Source organism: Colletotrichum orchidophilum (genome assembly GCF_001831195.1).
Source record: "Colletotrichum orchidophilum strain IMI 309357 chromosome Unknown Scaffold_153.1, whole genome shotgun sequence".
Taxonomy (NCBI): Eukaryota; Fungi; Ascomycota; class Sordariomycetes; order Glomerellales; family Glomerellaceae; genus Colletotrichum; species Colletotrichum orchidophilum.
This window is the reverse complement of record NW_019173109.1, coordinates 77,279-98,612: the sequence shown is the minus strand read 5'-3', so window position 1 is coordinate 98,612 and position 21,334 is coordinate 77,279. Positions and strand designations below refer to the sequence as shown.

The window sequence follows — 21,334 nt, the reverse complement described above, 5'->3', positions numbered from 1 at the left end:
TCGAGATTGAAGCTATACAAAAGCTTCATTTTTTTTTTGTGAGGGTGTCATCAGTATCTTGCTTGACGTAGAGAGAAACACAATAATCGACAGTCCCAAACGACAAACCGATGACGACCCAAGACAGGCTCCGTTCCCAAAGGCGCCTCTGGACAGACGTTTTACCACTGACGGTTGAGCTAACGTACCCGACCCCCGGAGGCCCTCCATTCGCGCAGCACCCATTTTCTAAATTAAGGTACAGGGTAGGTACGGATACTCTCGATCTGTTTCCCTTCCCCCCCCGTCCCTTGTCCTGGTCCCTGGACGACTGCTGCTTGAAAGGGAAGAAATACAGAGGAAAAACACAAATGGTCGCTAAGGTTTCTTCGGATGTCGATCGCCGTCACTGAGCTCTCGGCGTTTCCAAACAGCTCCCCAGCACGTGCCCAGGTTCCAGGTTTCCCGTTTACTTAACCCCCGGGCTATCTGTCATCGTTCAACCTTGCTTGGGCCGGCTGTCATCACCAGCCTACTTACATCATGTCTTACGCACCTTCACGTTTGAGAACTAGAAAAAGAGAGAAGGACGGAGAGAGAAAACCGAAGTTATGCCTTTTGCAGTTTGGACGCCGTAACGGCACCGATGGCACCGCAGCCGTATGTCTCAAGCTCCATTCCCCCCAGGCAATCCCCTCCGCCCCCAAAATAAACCGCCCATAGTTCCCATTCCATCCCATCCCGCAACTCCCAACCGTCATCCGCCAGCCCTGAACTTATTAAGGCGCCTGCGCCCATCTGCATGAACTTAGTCCCTGGAAGTGCCGGCGAGAAGGCTTAGGGGGAAGCCACAATGAGCAGCTGGCCAGTAGCACCAAAAAAAACACAAAAAAATGCGTTGATGTGTTTCTGGTCTTGCTTTGTTGTGCGGCGGCCATCCCACACACCCTCTAAGATGTGACCCCCCACCCCCGATCTGTGTCTCTGTGCAACTTATAGCCATAGGCTGTGCCGCCAAGCCATGCCGTCTTATGGTACCCGACTCTAGACATCCGCCAATCTGCAACCGCCCGACATTCCACATGAAGAGAGTCGTAAAACAAGGGGGCCACTTACCGCTTGGCGATGGGTGATCTCAGCATGGCTGGGAAGCGATCCGAATGGCTTTGGCCTCCAAGTTGCTGGCGCGAGGTGATTGGTGTCATGATCATCCAAGCGAGGCATATGGCTGTTAAGGATCAGGGGTTTTAGCCTAACGGAGCAGACCACAACCTATACAACCTATTATTTTGCCTAGCGAGGCAGCCTTTGAAGTCATCCGCAGCTGCTAGTCGGAAAAGTCGTACCTTTGCTATAGCACCATCAATGGAACGAAGGCCTCATGGTCTGGTCAACCAGAGCTGCTGCGCGATCACTGCTTGGCAACATTCAAGCAGATGGAAATCTTCGACTGCTTCAAGGTACCGACGAGGTTGTGTCCACCTCCGGCAAAACAAGCTCGGTTTGTCATCGGTATTGGAGAGAACGTAGATAGAACGCCCCTTTCCATCATCTCGGTCTCGTTAATACACATAACAAACATCATTGTGGGCCCAACCTCGGCCGTGGAGCCCGCCTCAAGTAGCCCGCCCGGCCCGCCTTAACATGGTTGATTGAGGCTGTGTCGATTTTTGACGTTCCTGGTGTTCTCGTCGGGGTGGTCACCCGCAACCACGTACAATCCATAAATGAGCGCTTGTGAGGACTGTGGTCCGGTCGTCGACGAGCCCGAGGCTGCTAGTCGCACAGCGTTCGGATACACCATGCGGCCTCCTTGCTTTGCAGACGTTCCTGGTTCGCATTTTGTCCAGGAGGCGGCGTTGCATCGCTGCCCGCAAAATTAGGATGCGCTCCCGTCCAGGATCTGCCGGTCACACCGGTCTGATGCGTGCACGTTGCCGAACCTCATGGGCGAGCTGGAAATTCACAATGTCCAACTTTTTCCCAAGGTTGTATCCGTACACCTTCGCCAGTATGCATCGTCTAGAATATGTCTGATTTGATGAACGCGTTGCCGCCATTGCTGGGAATCAGTCCGCTGAACACAGACGACGGCAGTCCTTAGCAATCGCTGGCACCCGACCGTGACCCCCCTTGGAACGCTAGGCCACCGGGACGAAATTCTCCACTGGTCGTCCCCGCAGCAGTAGATGGCCGCGCGGTTCCGGGGGTAAAGAGGCTGAAAATGCGGGATGGTTCGGAACGGGTGGGATGTCCCTCCTCCACACCCTCCGAGCGCCGCTATCGCTTGAGGTATCTCTCCTAACCTACTGCCGGCAGTCTCGGGAACGATTGAGCATCCGCAATAGTTATTGTTTGAGCAGAACGGGTGTTTGTTGACAGAGCCCACCACCAACCACTAATCCTTTGTTCGTGGCAGAGTTGCTCCGAAGAGAGTTGAATTGGTTTGCATATCCCCTCTTCTTGGCATGCCGAAAGTTCCATGCTCCTTTGGGCACGAAAGCCAATCGTGCGGATGAGAGGGGCATCAGACGTTGTGCAAGTGAGCTCAGGTGGAACAGCAGGTGCGTTGCCAGCAGCTTATCCCTCGGAGCTGTGACGGATATTTTCAAACGGAAGGCTAACTTGGGTCTTTGACGGCGGGGCAGCTTGGGAGCTGCCAAAGTTTGCTGAAGGCGGAAAAACTGCTGATTGCAAGTAGACGCGAGCGATAAGGCAATGACCTAGACAACTTGATGGATGTGATGATTGCAGACTCGGAAGGAGAGTAGTCTGTTGAAATTCGTCTATTGGGATGAGTGAGGTATTGGTGACACGCACGATCCGCCCTTTGGCGAGCTGAGCAAGCCGTTGCCCACCTAAAAGAAGAATGGTGGTGGCCAAATATCATGGATGCGGTCGGTGCGTGGGACAAGAAGGAACAGGGAGCTATCCGTACAGCTAAACAGAGGTGTTTAGATGACATCAGGCCGTAAACCGAAATGCCCAGTTGCCAAGGCACTGACTGGACCTGGCCAGGATCTGAGATGGAATAACTTTCCGGGTTCGCAGTCCAGGCACAGACTTGCCTTAGGTCAGCCTCGAGGTCGGGTTTTGGATTTCAACATGGGAATCCATCAAAGCCTGATCTGTGCCTTAGGTATTAGCGCCTCAGGCAGAGAGGCAACTTAGATCATAAGCATAGGCCATAGAGGTTGCAGCTGCTAGCTTTGTCAGCCCAACCGGCTTCGTGGTTGGATTCCCACAGGTGACTGACCCCACCGGGTATGGAGTCACGTGGAAGGCGGCACAAACCTCTCAGTCTCGAAATCTGATGGGTGGGATCTGGTCACCAAACTGACCCGGGCTTCCTGACATGAGGTGAGGTGCAGGCGACAGGCGATTGGACGTGCCCCTACCTTGGGTCGCCATCAACTCCCCCTCCCTCGGATGTACCCCTCCCATGCAAAGCCGCCCAAGAGTGACTTGCGCATGACATAGACTCTCCCTTCAATCCCTCCCTCCGCCCATAGCGGAACAAACGACGACACACATCCGCTGGACATACCAGGTACATCAATCTTTTACTTGGTACGGTATTACCGCCGGTGCTCCTGCTCTGTCTATTTCCCTCATCACTTGTTGGTGAGATGAAAATAGACTGAACAATTGAATTAACCAGCCCCGTTCGGCTGTACGTCCTTCCATCCAATATTCACGACGCTCTTGCCAATTGCAAGTGACAAGTCGGACTCTCCAAGGTACCTCACCTAATCTTGGAACTCCCCTACCCAGGTACCGACCTACCAACTTGAGGTGTACTCATCGTCGGCCCGCTCTCTTCCTGTCGCACACCCATCAGTCCCAATCAAGCCCACCACCAACACCACCACCACCACCACCAACCAGCCGTGCGACTGCACTGCGATTCGTCTGCCTTTCAAGCTGGCCAACTATCAGCCTGCATGGTGATGAATTAAAGGACAAAAAGAAGCGTCGAACGAAGAAAGAAGGCACGAAAACAACAGCATCATCACACCTTTTATTATTTCGGCCGCCTGTGCTGCACCTCCACGGCGTTCTGTTTGTTCCCTTGGCCAGAGCAAAGTGTGGCTGCCCCGGCGCCCCATCTCGAATAATATTCGCCTCCACCTGTGAGTCCTGCCTCATCACCAGCACCCTCAGCCCGCCCAAAGCCCGCCCAGCGCGCTACAACCCGCCAACCACTTTTGCGAGCCGCTACCCACAAACGCCCACCCAACTTCAACCACGCACTCTCCCACAACACCTCCGGCGTCATTGCGAAGAGGGGCAGCTTGTTTCCATTTTTACTTACGCATATCTCGACGTAGCTTTACAAAGTATCGCTTCATTCTCGAGCCCGACCGACCGCCGAAATCGAGCTTGCCCTCACTCTCCCTCTCGCCGAACCTGAATCCAGCGCTTACTCTCCCCACCGCAAACCCTCCTTCCATCACTCTCTATGATATCGACCTCGGTTGCTTCGTAGTAGAGACTCGACATGCCGGCCAACCATCGCCAACCGGCAGCTCAGACGCCAGCGTCGCCCAATCTAAAGTCCACCGCGAGATACACAAACAAGGATGGCTCCAAGATCATCACTGTCCCGAAAGGCCCCTCCTCCGCCGAACCCTCGCTGCCCTCCACTCCAACCTCGTCGGCAAAGGCCCCCAGCGTCCAGACCACCGATAACAACGGTGCTGACCCGTCCGCGCCCACGGTGAATCGCAAGAAGCAGAAGCGCCGGGCAAAAGCTGCCGCCAAAGCTGCCGCCGAGCAAGCCGCCGTCCAACCACCGAATGGACGCCCGAGTCCCGCTCCTGGCGCATCCGCGTCCAAACCTCAAACTGCCCAAGATGACGAGGATCAGGACTCCAGCGACGACGAGCCCGAAGACCATCACTCCGCCGACGACCAACCTCATGCCAACGGCTTCTCCGCGACTAAATCTAAAAAATCCAAGAAAAAGAAGAAGAAGAACGCAAAGAACGCGCAGCTGGTCAACAATCAGTTCGACAACGTCCCGCACTCCCACTTGCCATTGACGCCCCGTGGACCTGGTATTTCCAAGGATAAGATCTGGAACACCAGCTCGCAGGAGGAACGGGAACGCATCAAGGAGTTTTGGCTGGGTCTCGGCGAGGATGAGCGCAAGTCGCTGGTCAAGGTCGAGAAAGATGCCGTCCTCAAAAAGATGAAGGAGCAGCAAAAGCATACATGCAGCTGTACCGTGTGTGGTCGGAAGCGCACCGCTATCGAGGAAGAGCTGGAGGGCCTGTACGACGCTTACTACGAGGAGCTCGAGACCTTTGCGAACAACGGAGAAGGACCGCATATTCTGCCTCCTCACCGCGAATTTCCCCTGCGACCTTCACGAATTCCGTCATCCTACACCGGCCAACCACCGTCACGCGGCCGCATAGTGGAACACGTCGGCGACGATGACGACGAGGAGGAGCCGGAGGAGGAGTACAGCGACGAGGACGAAGACCTTGAGGAGGAGGAGGAGGAAGACGAGGAAGACGACGAGTACAGCGACGAAGACGAACCCCCCGAAGATACTCACCCTCACGATCGAGACGTTGCCGACTTCTTGACGTTTGGGAACAGCCTGCAAGTCAAGGGTATGCAGCTTCTGGACTCCCTACTCTGCAGATATGGTAACATGGACTTAGGCGGCATACTCACCGTTGCGGATGACCTCCTCAAAAACGACGGCAAGCGTTTCATCGAAATGATGGAGCAGCTCGCTGAGCGCCGCATGGCCCGAGAAGAGGACGCCAAGGAGCACTTTTCTCGCGGCTACGCTCATCCCGCCAACGGCTCTTACTCGAATCATAACCATCCTCCTCCCGAAGACGACTATGACGACGAAGACGAGGAGGAGGATGAGGACTATGATGACAGTCAAGAAGAGGAATACGAGGATGAAGAAGTGAGCTCCTCTCAATACACACATGACCATAAACACTCGAGTACTGAGCATTACTGTTGCCATCATCAGGACACGATGACCGAGGAGCAGCGCATGGAAGAGGGTCGTCGCATGTTCCAGATATTCGCCGCTCGAATGTTTGAGCAACGGGTCCTGACAGCCTATCGAGATATGGTCGCCAAGCAACGCCAGCAACAGCTCATCGAGGAACTCGAGGAGGAAAACCGGCAGGATGCTCAGCGAAAAGCCAAGAAGGCCAAGGAGAACCAGAAGCGCAAGGACAAGGCCGCGCTCAAGAAGCAGCAACAGGCCGAGGAGAAGGCGCGAAAGGAAGCAGAAAAGGCCGCAGAGGAGGCTGCTCGACTCGAGGAGCAGCGGCAGAAGTTGGAAGAGCAAAGATCAAGAGCAGAGGAGAAACGTCGAAAGAAGGAAGAGCAGAAGCGACTCGAGGACGAAGACCGCCTTCGCAAAGAGACCGAACGGCAACGGCGACTCCAGGAGCAGCAGGAAAAGCGTGCAGAGCAAGAACGCAAAGCTCGGGAAAGCCGCGAGAAGACACAAAGGCTCAAGGAGGAGGCGCGACTACGCGAGAAGGAAACTCGAGAGCAGAAGGATAAGGAGCTGCGGGAGCGCAAAGAGAAGCAAGAACAGGCCAAGCGCGACAAGGAGAGCAAGGCCAAAGCTGACAAGGAGAGCAAGGATCGCCTCAAGCAGGAGGAAAAGGCAGCCCAAAAAGCCGCCACGGTCGCCGCTGTCCCTATTCCCATCCCCAACTCAGGCCGGCGACCATCGCAACACCCAGTACCGATTCCGACGCACCCGTCCAACCCAGCATCCTATGCATCCCCCAAGATACCCGTTGCGACGCCGGCTCTTCCCAAGGCCCCGACACCGATCCGCCCGAAGCATGCCTCACAGCCTCTGGAAACCAGCTTGCCTGGATCCCAAGCTTCGCAGTCAGGCTCTACCGCCAGCCAAAACCCATCGCCACACCCTGCGACGCCCGGCCACACCAGTCCAGGGCTGATCGGCTCGAGGAAGGCCAGCGTAGCAACCGCAAGTTCGCTTCCGCATCCAAACTCCGTATCACCGTCGAATATCAAAGGTCCGATACAGCAGGGACCCTTTGGTATGCCCATGGGTATGCCTCCACCCGGCTTCAACCCGCCGCCCGGCCTAGGAAATCGCATGCCCGACCCAGGTGTCTTTGGTCCCCCCGGTATTGCTGGGTTCGGCAGACCCCTCCCCCCAGGTATGATGCCCGGCCCGCCAGGTCTTAATGGGCCAGCTGGGCGCGGCTTCATGCATGGCCCACCTCCTGGCTTCCCACAGCCCATGGGCGATCATATGCAGAATATGGCACCGGGGCCGGGATCTCATTCAAGGCAACCTTCTGGCAGTTTCGACTCCGCTTCGTCGCCGGTTCCAACCCAGCCCATCGGCAGGCCAGCACCCATCGGACGACCAGGGAGCGTGGTACAGGGACACCGAAATGATCTGTCAGACGACTTCACCAACCAGCAGCACCTTGGTAGCAGCGTGCTATTGGACGATGCGGTAGATCCGATGAGCGCGGCGATTAACGCGGCTAGGCACCGTAACCAGGTGCCTCGACCAGCGTTCCCAACTCTCCCATTCGACGGTGGATTCCCCAGCATCAATAACAGTTTGTGGGGACCTTCACCGATGTCATATAGTGTGGCCCCTGGCGTGGGAAACTCGACCTGGGGAAGTCCTATCATGATGCCGCCTATGCCATCTCTTGGCCAGATCCGCACGGCTGGAAATCCTCGCTCGGTGACCATCCGTCTAATGCTGTGTCGTGCCTGCAAGGAACTGCAAGCCCGCAACCCCGAGAGCTCAGAGTCATTTGTTGATCTAGCAGCGGTCAAGGCAGAGGTGGACCAGCTCAATAGGACGGAGCCCATCCCAGAAGAAGACCTGTTGGCTCTCGCCGAAACAGAGGGCAATCTGCAAAACGGCGGCGGCACCTTTGAGATCCAACGGGACGCAAACGGCCCGGGGCAGCACTCAGTCCGATGGGTGCCTGAGTTCAACGACATGGCGTATCCTCCCCACAGGCCTGTAGGTGCACCGGGAGAGATCGGAAGCCCCATCATCGGCAGCGGTGCACCGGCATTCCTGGCTAGAGGGCACTAGGACCGTCCGTCTAGTGGGAAATCCAAGTCAGGTTCCTCATCTGAGAGTCTTGCGTTGTCGTCGGCCGATACACTTCGCCGTCGTAGCCTGTTCCGCGCCATGCAGAACGGTTGTATCAACAGGGCCAATAAAGGCACAGGCGATTCTAGCGAGGATTAGGATAGGGACCTGAGAGATCACCCGGCTTTTATCTCAGTTGTTTGACGGGAGGAGGAGAGAGTCAGTGAAGGATCGGGCTCTTCTTTTTTTCAAAACTCAGTAATCGAGCCCCTTCTTTGGGGTTGCCCAGACAGCTAGCATTCGGAGGGCGATTCCCTTACCGAGCGAGCATCTACCGCATGGCTTTGTGCGCCTGCGTCGTGGCTAATAGAGACTATCTGCGTTCTTTCAGCATAGCATGATGTGCACTTGGTTCCCTCCCATGTTCCTCGGTCGGCCATTGATTCACATGACTGTCGTTGTTAATCACTTGCCATAACGTTCCAAGTGATGAAAGACGTTGTCCTAGGCCATCCCCACAGGAGAGAGGGGATTCAGGTGACAGAAGCATCAGTTTGTCAATTTCAAGCCAGCCTAAGCCAACTCTAACACAAGCCAACCCTGAAATGACACCCGCTCATCCCCACCCCCTCACAATGCGCGCTTTGTTATAATGTTCCCACACAGCACCCACAGAGGGTTTCCCAAATTCTTTCTCTCCACACTTGAGCACAAGCAGAAATTGCCAACCCAGGACATGAAGCAATCCAGGTCCAGGGGAATCCAACCATCCCAGTATATACGCCGGTTGCCCGGCTAGCTCAATCGGTAGAGCGTGAGACTCTTAATCTCAAGGTTGTGGGTTCGACCCGTAAGCATTCCCTTACCATCATGAACGCTCCAAGGAATTTATCACTAACATTACCCAGCCACGTCGGGCTCAATTCCCGTCAGCGATTGACGCAACTCTTCTTTTTTTGATTGTTTGCCTCTCATTTATGGTCTGTTTTCTTTTCTTATTTTTTTTTTCCCGAAAAAGGGAGTTCATAATCCCAGCAGGCGTGGAACGGCAGCTTCGCTTACGTCTTTTCTAGGTGCCAGCCTAGAGCAATACCTCGGGGGAAAGATTCAAGTATCTCGACCAGAGTAACTTCTCTCGAGGCCTGTCTTACATGGATCCATCTTTTGTCCGCGCTCGGGCTAAGAGACTCCCGTACCTGGAGAACTCCCCCGTCGTCGGGACGAAATCTTCAACTTTCAACCCTGCTTTCTTCTGGAAAATGCAAATGACATCCGACCCTCCAAACCTAAAACACGAGACCTCGTCGCCCTTTCTCAACACATCGCCCTTGGCGACAAAGAGGTCTACGGACGAGACCATGGCCATTCCTATGGACAGAAACGCCACCTTACCGAGCACAGGGTTGTCTATAATGACCAACCCCCTTGTCTGTAGGAACTGGTAACCTGGGTTCTCCGAGGAGTCCGCCCCGCCCATCATGCGGACATGCCCGCCTACAGAGTCGGCCTCGAGGTGCGCCATGCCCTGGATATTCTTGGCTTCCAGTACCGTCCCAGCGACCGGCGCGTGTTGGCGGTGGTAGTTGTTGGTGTTCAGGAAAGCGTGCATCCAAATTCCCCCCTCAAAGTCGTCAGAATACTCACTATCCTGTAGCAGCATCTGAATCGTCCAATGAACGTTCTTGATCTTGACGGCCCCGTTTTGGATTCTGGCAACGCTTTGGTTGACCAGCGAGTTGTCATACGTGCAGTCGGCGGGGTACACCACGACTCTGTCATCTTCGGGAGAGTCAATTCGCCTCAAGCCGGGCTTTAGACGCCTCGTGAAGAACTCGTTGAACGTCCTGAAGCCACCGTGCGGAACCTCTGCCTCGTGGAAGCGGTATGGCGGTGACTTTATGAACGACTGCAGGGACTCGGGCGTGATTGAAGCAGGCGTGTCCAAGAACTGGCCGATGAGTTGCGCAAACACCACAATCCAGGAAGATAGCCAGGTGAGTCCGTCGGAATCCGGGCGGATCGAGGTCTGCATCTCGCGGAGCGGAGGTTGATCCAAGACAAAGTAGAAGACGCATAGGATGTCGTAAATGTCTTTGCCTCCGAAACTCTCGCAAGGTACCCACTTCAGGAGGTCGTTTGCGAAATGCAGGAATGAGCGGGAGTCCTTGATGTCCAACTTTTCCATGAAGCCTGGGCTCTTCTCGCAAGCGGACTGGACTGCGGAGTCTAGGCCCCCCGGGCAGACTTGTTCGAGGTAACCGACGAGCACGACAATGACGGGGTTGAAGCGTAGGTGCTCATCGTTGGAAGATGATGCGGCTTGGCCACCGTTTCGTGGGATGCCAGGACTTTTGGCGTTGAATTGAGGAACGGGCGGGAGGCCAACAACATCTTCGGGTGCGGTCGTTACACTGAGTGACATGATGGATGGTGAAGAATGCTTCCGCACGAGTGAAATTTCTCCGAAATGTGATCAGAAAGAAAGAACTACACATAGAATGTGTGAAAATGTGTACCTATCAACCAACAGCAGGATTTCTGAGCTGCTTTATAAATCATAATTATTTCGCTAGAACCAATTTATTCATCTCATCAGTGGTCCGCGGCAGCGAACCTTTAGAGGGAAGCTACCCGCAATGCGGATATCTTGTGAGACGTGGCGTTCGTGATGGTCCCCCAAGAACTTGTCTGATCTCGACTTCATGCACGGCTCCCCCAATCACGTTTCCACGTCCGTGTGCACTGCCGCGCCGATCCTACATAGCCGAAGGAGTACTTGAGATGGAAGAAACATTGGACGCTGCCCTTCCTGGTGCTGAACCACGATTGTACTGCCAGACATGGATGATGTTACGGCTACACACATAGCCGAGGCGCAAGAGCTTCGCGCTGCGGTGCAATTCATTCGTACGAGTTTCCGCCACTTCTGGGCCAGCAAGGCGATGAAGGCGGTCCTGCCGAAGAATGAGAGAGTGTCACAAACCAGTTTTTGGAGAAAGTAAGTTTTGGCATTGGACGAATCAGCGAGAAAGGACTCTTTTATTCCAATTTCAGAGAAATTTCATCCAGGATGAGCTGGTAACAATCCTTTAGTTGGAGATCATTGAGACCGATTTCTTTCGGGTCATTACCAGAACAAATTTGCATCTGATAACAAAACTTGATTATTATTCCAAGAAAAAAGGTCACCGAAACCCGAATACTACTCTTATCGAGCCTGCTAGATTGACAACGAGCTTTCTTGATAATAGGTTTATTGAAAATGAGATAGGGAACAAAGTTCTGACCTGCTAAATTCGATACTTGTAAGTGAGAATATCAAGTCTTCGATAAGACCAAGTATATTGACAGAAATCGGAGCTTCTCAACGGCTCGCTTTGATAGTTCATGACCTGAGGTGATGAATCTTGGGCCGCCAACTGCAGTTCACCACAGAAACGTTATTTGTTCCATTTCTTGGGGTCTAGCTACCGCTCTGAGTTGATGCAATGAAAGTCGATATTCATCTCAGGTAGATGTACTTCTGTAAAACTCGAGAAATTTTGAGCTTTTCCTGGTGATAATACTCCGATGTTTTCTTTTCTATTTTCTCTTTCTCGCGGTATTGGTTTGAGATTCTTTTATGCAACTTCATTCTGGAGACGTCCTCTGGGTCTTTGAAAGCTACCAAACAACCTTGTTGGGTAAAATTGAATAAAATAATATGGTCTGTGGTAAGTTTGTAATTTTCTGAGCGTTTCGGAAATGTTGTAGTAAATCGGTCCCAAGTGCTTAGGTGTTCTGGATTTTGTTGCACCGAAAAAAAGTGAACTTCTAGATACTCGCCGTCCTCGGGACTGTCGGGTCGAACTGCCATCTCCCAGATGCTCAGGCTAAGCTCAAATGAAATATCTGAGAAGAAATGAAAAGTCTTGTCTATCGCGTGTAAGGGCCCTATGTAAAGTCTGTGTCGGCGGTGAGTGACGGGGCGAGAGAAATACTGCAAGAAACAGGCGGTAGTTGAAGCTCTTGAAGTACATGATCTTCAACTCATTGAAAATTCATGAAACCGTGATGGACTATGCAACAGCCCGCCCTCAAGATACCTTACGCGAGCAGCTTGGGTGTCATCAAGCACAACGATTCATATTCAAAACTGTGTTGATGCCCTAGGAATCGTTACGGGAAGGATCAAGTAATGTCTGGCAATCGAAATTACGATTCTGGTAATTTCAATCTAGTAGCATGAGCTATGGTACCTTCTAACTCAAGGACTGCTCTTCCATGAAGGCTCACACACACCTGAAATTGCGGACCCAAGGACAGGATATGTGGGCTAAAGGGTAATGGTCTGAACTCAGAGATTAACGCATAGGAATGTGAACAGAATATCATAAAATATTGAAGGATCTACCCCAAGGAACATGAAAAAGGATTCGAGGACCAAAAAATGAGATGTCAGGTAGCAAAAATGCCAAAATGATTTCGCCCGGACTTGAACCGGAGACCTTCAGTGTGTTAGACTGACGTGATAACCAACTACACCACGAAACCTTGGATGCGCTTGAACCGCTGATGCTGAGATGCGACGCAAGGTAGTATATAGACCTTCGACATGGAGCCTCGTTTTCGTCGGGTCAGGACCGCGTTGTCAGCAAGAGCATCTGTAAACGGGAAGCCTCTCTGAAGCATTGGACTTCGAATTAACATATTCTCTATCAACATCCATGATTGGCTATTGCAGAATGCTTTCAAAACTGAGCACAACTTCCAATGTGCGACATGAAAATAGCTGCCCAAAGTAAGTAGCTGAAAACGTCAGGAGCGCCTGCCTGACAGAGAAAAAAAAAAAAAAGCATCTCGCCCCCGACATCCCCGCGCGCGCACCCGATTGAGCAAAGACCCCGGAACCTAGTCAGGCGTCGCGCCAGGCCGGTGATGGCGTGCAGTCACCCCACCGTTGTAGCTAAGGTAGGCCGTCGTTCCCTCGTTGCTCGACCATGCATTCCAGGACAGATGGCGTCGTAATGGTATCTCGTGGTTTGCTAGTTCCAAAGATGAGCTCTCTTATGCCGGTTCTCTCGAGTCTTCCATATGAATGTTTGTGTTGTGCATTGGCCCACCTTTGCACGCTTGCACACTTGATCTGACTAGATAAAAAAAGGCCAAAAAGCTTGATGTGCAGGCCAGCGCTAGCTGAGTGTCGCAAACGAGGCAGCTTTCGAGTTCTCCGCCGATTTTCCGAGGGTGCGGCCCGCAATGGAACGGGGCCGTTGTCCAGTTCAAGCTGGAAACCCCGGACGATCCAAGAGGCCGAAATCAGCGCACCTTGTCCCTCTCGGTTGCTGGGCCGGACGACTTTCTGGCCCAGCTTGGTCCGGCATGGTTCGGAAAGGTGAGCTGCTCCATGCAGTCTAGACGACCACGCTACACTGGCGCTTGTCAGGGAGAAACCGAAATAAAAGTTGATGGAAGCTTTGCGCAACGGTGGAATTATCGACCGAGGTGGGGTGTCAATTTCCCGAGAAGTACCTAGTAACACTGCGTCTGAAGCTGTATGAAGGTGGTGCGTTGCATGAGTGAGTCTCTACACTGGAAGTGTTTACTGGAAGTGAAGGATTCGTGCTGCTGATGCTACTCCTTCACTCCCGACTGGAGTCCGAAACTCATATCAAGCCTCCATACTCCAGGTTCGGCTCCATTCAACGCGTTGCTGGTGAGACATTCTGGACAGAGCTCTTCCTTCATTCTTCAGACAGGGATCGCCAAGCGAGGGGCAATTGCGGGGTAGCAACTCGACGCAGCACACACACACAGCACATCCGCACCACTTCCAGCGCAGCAAACTGGAGAGCACCCGCAAAAACACCAAAGCTCCATCGCGGGGCGATTACGGCGCATCGTCAAACCACCCGGCCTCGTCCCACCCACCCCCACCATCCAAATACCAACCCGCCCCCAAAAACGTCACAAGTCACGGCAATTTGTTCAACTTGCTTCTCTTTCCCTCGGTCTGGCTTCTTTTCCTCATCGTCTGCTCGTCTGATCTGCTTGCCGTTCATTGTCGTACAGTCCCTCCCAGCATCAAAGATACCCAAAGACCCCTCGCATAGACCCCACGCAAAAACACACACCTATCACCTTGCCCACCATGGCCGGCCCCGTCCCCACCACGAGCGCCCTCGCCGATATCTACACGGAAGATGCCCTCCCCGTCCAGACCAAGCGCTGGTCCTCGCTGCTCTCGCAGTTCCAGTCCGAGTATGGCCACCCGGCCTCCGTCGTCGCCCGCTCCCCGGGTCGCGTGAACATCATCGGCGAGCACATCGATTACTCCCTCTACTCCGTCCTCCCCATGGCCATTACCGCCGACGCGATCCTCGCCTTCTCTGTCACCGAAACCCCCGCCGACTCCGACACTTTCACCCTTCGCGTCGCAAACGCCCAGTCCGACAAGTACCCCTCCCGCACCTTTGAGGTCCCCATTGGCGCCGACATCCCCATCGACGCCAAAGTCCACGAGTGGTCCAACTACTTCAAGAGCGGCCTGCGCGGCGCCCTCGAGCTGCTTCGCCGCAAGCACGGCAAGGGTTTCAGGCCCAAGGGCATGAAGATCCTCATGGACGGCAACGTCCCCGTCGGCGGCGGTCTCAGCTCCAGTGCCGCTTTTGTCAGTGCCTCGGCCCTGGCCGTCATGCTTGCCAACGGCGAGCAGACCGTCGACAAGACCGAGCTGACCGAGCTCGCCATCGTCAGTGAGCGCGCCGTCGGCGTCAACTCTGGCGGGTGAGTTCTCCCCATGTTCCCCCTTATCACCCTTTCTAGTACCATCTCGTCTTAACCAACCTCACAGCATGGACCAGTCCGCCTCCGTCTTCTCCCAGCGTGGCTCCGCCCTCTTCGTCTCCTTCGCGCCCTCCCTGACCGCCCGCCCCGTCTTCTTCCCGACCACCAACCCGGAGCTGTCCTTCCTCATCGCCCAGTCCTTCGTCACCTCCAACAAGCAAGTCACCGGCCCCATCCACTACAACCTCCGCGTCGTCGAGTGCAGCATGGCAGGCGCCTTCCTGAACGCCGCCCTCAACCCTGCCGGCACAAAGCTCCCCACAGATGCATCCCCCCTCGGCATCTCCCTTCACGGCTTCCACAAGGCCTACTTTGCCAACAACCAGCTCCCGCACGCCGACGGCGCGTCCGCAGAGGAGGCCGCAGAGGCGCAGCTCCGCGTACTCATCGACGTCACCAAAAAGGCCCTGGCAAGCCCCAAGGGCTACACCCGCGAAGAGATCGCAAAGGTTCTGGGCGTCTCCGTCGCCGAGCTCGAGCAGATCTTCATGTCCAAGCTCGCCGTCCGCGCCGAGCGCTTCAAGCTCCGCCAGCGCGCCCTGCACGTCTTTGAGGAGGCCCTCCGCGTGCTCCAGTTCATGAAGGTGCTGGAGCAGGAGGCGCCCAAGGACACGGCGGATACCACGGCCTACAACAAGCGCCTCGGCGACCTGCTCAACGCGACGCAGGACTCGTGCCGCGACCTGTACGAGTGCAGCGCCCCCGAGATTGACGAGCTGTGCCGTATCGCGCGCGAGAACGGTTCGTACGGCAGCAGACTTACCGGTGCTGGCTGGGGTGGGTGTACCGTTCACATGGTGCCTGCTGACAAGGTTGCCGCTGTCAAGGAGGCGTGGGAGAGGGAGTATTACTCCAAGCGCGAGCTTACTGAGGAGCAGAGGGAGGGTGCTGTTGTTGTGAGCCGGCCGGGAAGTGGAAGTGCGGCGTATCTCCTCAAGGAGGGGTCCTTGTAAATGCGTGTTGTGTTTGGGCCGGCCGGACGGACGGACGGACGAGGAGGATTTTGAAGATCATATTTTACTACACCACACACGTGGTCATTTCCACCCGAGTTGAGATACATTGAATAAAAGTAGACCATCAATTCAAACCGTTCAAAAGTACGGCCGGACAGACATCTCTGGCAGCAAGCTTCGACACGAGACTTACATCATCAGTACAGTCGACAACACACTGACCTGAAGGTTAAAATCGGTTGATTTCATGCTCATTCCAGATTCGACTGGCCATCATCGCGGACCCCATGGCTTGTGTCACCAGAGTGTTACACAGTGGCTAACACTCACCTTTGCAACCATCATCTTGTCAAGCTGTCACCAGTATCCGGCGTGCAGGTTCACAAAGCGCACACCGGTTGGTCGCGACATAATTCGATCGTGCGCACAATCCTCGGACCCCCGTCAATGGCCACCTCCAACACGCCGCCGCTCGTCAGCAGCGTCATCTCGAGCGCGAACGGAATTTGTCAGCGGCATTTTCCAATTCTCCCGATGCGGTCAAGAGCTCAAGAGGCGTCTTGGGGTGTGACCGGTCTTCGGATTACCCTACAGTAGAGGAGGCTGCCACATCCTAACGAACTTTCAGCTGATGACAAGCCAAGCTCGATGATTGGACACCGCTGAGCGAGGTTTGCGTCCGCCAAGACAGCCTGCTTCTAGGCTCCTGCAGCCTGCTCCGTGTCTAAATACATCTCAACAGCGATTCGCTGAGGGCTCGACAGAATATGTAGGAGAGGGAGGTGTGTCAGCACAAATTGCGTGCATATGCACCTGGCTCTTCGCTTAAGATGGCTGCTGTCTCTTCTTGATAAAGGAGGTTGGCTGCTGTGCGGACGAATCTGAGTTCCACTGGAGGTGCTGCTGTGAAAGACGTTGTCCGTCTGTCGACTCTGAGCTTGTGTGGACAAGGCCGAGGCCTTGCCAAAAAGACTAGCCAAATAATGGCCAAACCGACCAGCTTCAAGAGGATTGTGGTTTGTGTGGATGGGACCTGGTACAATGAAGACGGGCAGGAAGGTTAGCATCAATTGCGTCCAACTCTAGTGCCCAGTGGCTGATGTTAATCACTTTCAAAAGGCCACGGCAGCGGAAACAACAGCAACATTTTCCGCATCTACGCCTCAGTGAAGCCTGGTACTGTCATAGATGACTGCGGGAATGAGATTACACAGGTAGAGTCGCCTCTGGCATCTCCACTAGAGTCGATCATGATACTCATCATAATCAGGTCGTCCAATACTTTTCAGGCATTGGCGTCGACAAGAGGCCCTTGAACAAGTGGAACGACGGCGTGACAGGAGAGGGCTGCGAGGATCAGATCAAAGACGTTTTCACAGTGAGTCATTACACATTGTCAAGCGTGAAACCTGACGACATCCTGATGAGAGACAGTATTGTTGCAAGGAGATTCAGTCCAAAGACGACGAGATCTGGCTGTTCGGCTTCAGCCGTGGGGCTTGTATGACACCCCTCTCACCCCCCAGCGTGAGCCAGCTGAGGCTAACTTGATCTCGTAGATGTGGTTCGAGTTGTGGCCGCGCTTCTCACCAGATTCACTCTCAAAGAAGCGCCCGATAACAAGGATAAGTCGAAATGGAATCTCATCACACGCCTTGGGGGGCGGAAACGTAACAAGAAAGGACATGGAGCGACGAACGGGCAGGAATTCAGGTTCGGGTGAGCAAGCAAAAAAACCATCGGCCTACAGGCCGAAACCCGCACACCTTTCTGACCACCTTCCGTGACTTAGTCTAGAGAATACGCGGGAGCCTCCCAAGATCAAGTTTCTGGGCCTCTTCGACACGGTCAAGCAGGTCCTCGTGGGAGACCAATTCGACGGAACGGACGTCAGCTTTGTCCAACACGTCCGACACGCGCTCGCTCTCAACGAGGAGCGCAGGGCGTTCCCGCTTCTGCACATCGAGACCAAGGAAGAGGACATGGACGAGGGAGACAATCGGGGCTCACACTTGGAAGCCTGGTTCGTCGGTGCTCATGCGGACGTTGGCGGCGGGGCCGTACACGACGGCCTCTCCCTCTACCCCCTCCAGTGGATGTTGATCGAGAGCAGAGACCTCGGTTTGGTGCTCGAACATAACCCGCCAGATCGCGTCAAGGGCCTGATTGAGAACCCGCTGGAGCTGGTCTTCCCCAGATCGTCGCCGCTCGCCGCACTTGAACAACAGATTCTCGGAATGCCGCCTCCTCTTGCTGCTGTCGATGACGATACTACTGTCAAGCCGGGGCCGTGGACATTTAGATACTCGAGCGGGATCGAAATCTCCATGTACGACCTCCGTGACTCGCACCAGCATGGGAATTTGCAGAGGCTCCCGCGGCGAAAGCTCCAGAAGCAGAATGGAGAGCAGAATTACCAGGCTACACACCTCGTCAGCATCAATCGAGGCGCCTTTGGCCGTTTGGCGCTGGGGAAGCGGCGGATTTTCGGTTACGATGGATTCGGAAGTCTCCAAGGGTACAGAGATTCTTGTGAGTTGGAAGCATTTGTTCATCTGTTATCCTACAACGTGAACTTGAGGCTGATGATAGCCCCAAACAGCACGCAACGGGACCGTGGTCCATCCATCGGTCTACTTCCTTGTGGACACCTACACTACCCTAGGCATCCAGAAAGCCCTCGATGGTATCCAGGATCAACTGGAACTCTTCCGAAAGAAGGCTAGCATGACGTGCATCTCTAACAAGGCGGGAGTCTTACTCGACCCGTGGATTAGAGAGATTCTCCCCACCTTCACGAGCTGTCGGATCTTGATATGCGGCAACACAGGCGTTGGAAAGTCCACGCTCTTGAATCGTGTTTTCGGTATCGAAATGGTGAGTAGTAACAATCTCTCGAGGGACACAGTTCCCAATACTCACACAGCATTCCTAGACCCAAGAAAACACGGGCCAGAGGGGTGAGCACGACATTGAGGAAGGCTTCGAGTCGGATCAGCATCCAGGTATCATCATTCACGACTCTGAGGGCTTCCAGGCGGGCAATAGCAAGGAGGTTACTGCATTTAAAAAGTTCCTCAAGGCGCGATCTGGCAACGTCAAAGTGCGCGATAACCTTCATGCTATATGGTAAGTGGGAATCTCTCAAAAGCTCCGTGTGCTCGCATCCTCGTGCTGACGCTTTAATCTTCAGGCTCTGCATCGATACCGATACCGACCGACCGGTTCAGTCAGCGCTGGCGAATGTGTTGGAAGGAGTGACGGCAATTGCCCCCACGATTCCGATCGTGATTGTGGGAACCAAGAAGGATAAGCATATTTTGTTGCACCGGAATCAAGCTGGCAACGCGCAACAGACCGAGGAAGATATGCTTTCCGAGAGACAGGCATTGTTCCGAGAGAGGTTTGAGAAAGAGCAAGAGACCTGTTCTTTCTGGCCACAGCTGGACGTCAAGTTTGCCTTCGTCTCCCGCGGTATGTCCCATTCTACCCGATATCCCTCGCGTTTTGATTTATAGCGATTTCTGACGAACCCCCGACCTTTCCACAGATGATCAAGAATCCATAAAGTCACTGATCCACCTGACAATGGGCTCTTTCAACGACACAGTCGTCACCGAGGCAATGTGCGCCGCGCAGATCCCAGACGTCGAGGCCAAAATCGACCAAGCCGTGGAAAAGACACTCAAAATACTCCGGACGGCCGTAGCGGCGGCCTCGGCGGGTTTCGGCACGGGGATCATCTCGTCAATGACCACGCCCACGATCGCCAGGATCCTCTGCCGTGAGATCGCGCACGGCTGCTTCGGCCTGCCCGAGGCGGGCATCGCCGAGATGGACACGATCCTGGCGAGCGTGGTGTGGAAGAACCTCGCGCCCTTTATGGCGCAGAGCCTGAGCCAGTCCGTCGTCATTTTTGGCGGCGCCGTGTGCCTGACGATGTTCACCGTCGTCGGCGGTATCCCCCTGGCCGTCGGGGCGCCGCTGCTTGAGGCGCCGGCGGCGGTGAGGATGGTGTTCAAGTGCGCGTGCGACCTCATTCTTGTCCTGGAGAAGGCGTATCGGAGCGGGGGTAAGGCTGTGAGCCGGGAGGAGGTTAGGTTGGTGGCGGCGGCGTATATGAAGAGCAAAGTTCCGGTCTTGAAGAACGGTGTCCAGGTTGAGAGGTCTCGGAAGAGGGCGGTTCACGGAGAGGTCAATGATTTGGTCCCGTGGCTGTCGAAGCGAGCGATTGAGGCGCATCAAGGGAAGAGTCTTCCAAAGTATCGAAGGGGAATCAAGAGCATTCTTTTGAGGTACAGGCTCCCAGAGGAATTGGGTGTAGAGATTGGTTCGGATGATGATGTGACCCTGGCGAATAGCAGTATGTATTCGCTTTCCTTGGGTATCCCCGAGGATGAGGAAGATCTTAAAGAGTTTGAGCATGGGGGGGTCATGAAAGACATGAAAGTATAGCTATGGGAAGAGTTTTCAGCACATTAGGAAGTTCGGTCTGAATTTATGAGAAGGAACGTCTACTTCACCCTGAAATTCGGTTGATTCTTCTCAGTGCAGTTCTCTAATTGACTACTTCACACTTCATCTCATCCCGTCCCTCACCGTCACCTGTTCCGACTTTCATCTCACCCTCACATCAAAAACTTTTGAAAAAAAACAACCAAAAAAAAAACGAAGGGATAACACATCATCCAAGATGGATACTCCAGCGGCGCCCTACTCCCCTTCCACCCATCCGCTCATCAACATGGGCAAACTCGAAGTCGGATCCCTTTACATCATGATCTCGATCCCATTTCCCATCTATTTCGGCAAGAAGAAGCACTCTTACGCGACCGATATCCCTGGCGACCCGAAGTTTCCGTTCTGCACCTACGAGCTCATGGTCTCCGAGGGCCTCGCCACCGAAGAGTTCCACTGGGACCTCTACTGGCACACCTCCGACTCCCTCAGCGACGAGAGCTCCCCTGCCAACCTCCACGACGACACCGGCACCGGCAACAACAAGGTCAACAGCAGCGGCGACATCGACGAGGGAAGCGGCGTCCTCTACCGCCTCCGCCCGCGCAAAACCTGCCCCCAAACCTACACCCTCGACCGCCTCTCCGTCGTCCGCATCCGCTCCCACACCCAAGTCGTAGGCCTCATCCGCGTCCTCAGCGTGCCTCCCGCTCTCGCCCCGCACCTGACGCGCTACCTCGACTGGATGACGGCCGCGTCCGGCCGCGTCGCCGAGCGGACCTACGTCTGGGCCACGATGGCGTACTACCGCGCGCGCCGCCACCTCCTCAAGATCCGAGGCGTGCGCGACCACACCTTTAACCAGTTCGACATCTCGCGCTTCACGGCGGAGCTTCTCTCCTTTGCGTACGAGGAGGTGCCGAGCGCGCTGCTGTTTGGCGGGGGCGGGGTGCCGAGGCCTGTTGTCGCGTCTTAGTTGGGCGTTGCGATGGATTTCCTCGAGGAGGAAGATGTGGACGCG

At 54.7% G+C, this 21,334-nt stretch overlaps 4 protein-coding genes across 4 annotated transcripts; 3 read left to right on the top strand and 1 right to left on the bottom strand.

The window, feature by feature from the left end:
- Nucleotides 1–4,480: 4,480 nt before the first annotated feature.
- CORC01_12449 (stress response protein NST1) lies at nucleotides 4,481–8,074 on the top strand (the record flags this gene model as incomplete). The annotated part of the gene is made up of 1 exon (XM_022624069.1): nucleotides 4,481–8,074. The coding sequence occupies one exon, from the start codon at nucleotides 4,481–4,483 to the stop codon at nucleotides 8,072–8,074; it is 3,594 nt and encodes a 1,197-aa protein (XP_022469449.1).
- A 1,147-nt stretch (nucleotides 8,075–9,221) lies between these two features.
- Nucleotides 9,222–10,496, bottom strand: CORC01_12448 (uncharacterized protein; the record flags this gene model as incomplete). The annotated part of the gene is made up of 1 exon (XM_022624068.1): nucleotides 9,222–10,496. One exon carries the CDS (start codon nucleotides 10,494–10,496, stop codon nucleotides 9,222–9,224), a length of 1,275 nt encoding a protein of 424 aa, XP_022469448.1.
- Nucleotides 10,497–14,204: 3,708 nt separating this feature from the next.
- On the top strand, nucleotides 14,205–15,852 carry CORC01_12447 (galactokinase; the record flags this gene model as incomplete). The annotated part of the gene is made up of 2 exons (XM_022624067.1): nucleotides 14,205–14,839; nucleotides 14,907–15,852. 2 exons carry the CDS (start codon nucleotides 14,205–14,207, stop codon nucleotides 15,850–15,852), a joined length of 1,581 nt encoding a protein of 526 aa, XP_022469447.1.
- Nucleotides 15,853–16,302: 450 nt separating this feature from the next.
- CORC01_12446 (uncharacterized protein) lies at nucleotides 16,303–21,289 on the top strand (the record flags this gene model as incomplete). The annotated part of the gene is made up of 11 exons (XM_022624066.1): nucleotides 16,303–16,363; nucleotides 16,975–17,069; nucleotides 17,126–17,233; nucleotides 17,290–17,356; nucleotides 17,415–17,574; nucleotides 17,648–18,387; nucleotides 18,458–18,732; nucleotides 18,791–18,984; nucleotides 19,049–19,329; nucleotides 19,406–20,218; nucleotides 20,562–21,289. The coding sequence occupies 11 exons, from the start codon at nucleotides 16,303–16,305 to the stop codon at nucleotides 21,287–21,289; spliced, it is 3,522 nt and encodes a 1,173-aa protein (XP_022469446.1).
- Nucleotides 21,290–21,334: the final 45 nt, after the last annotated feature.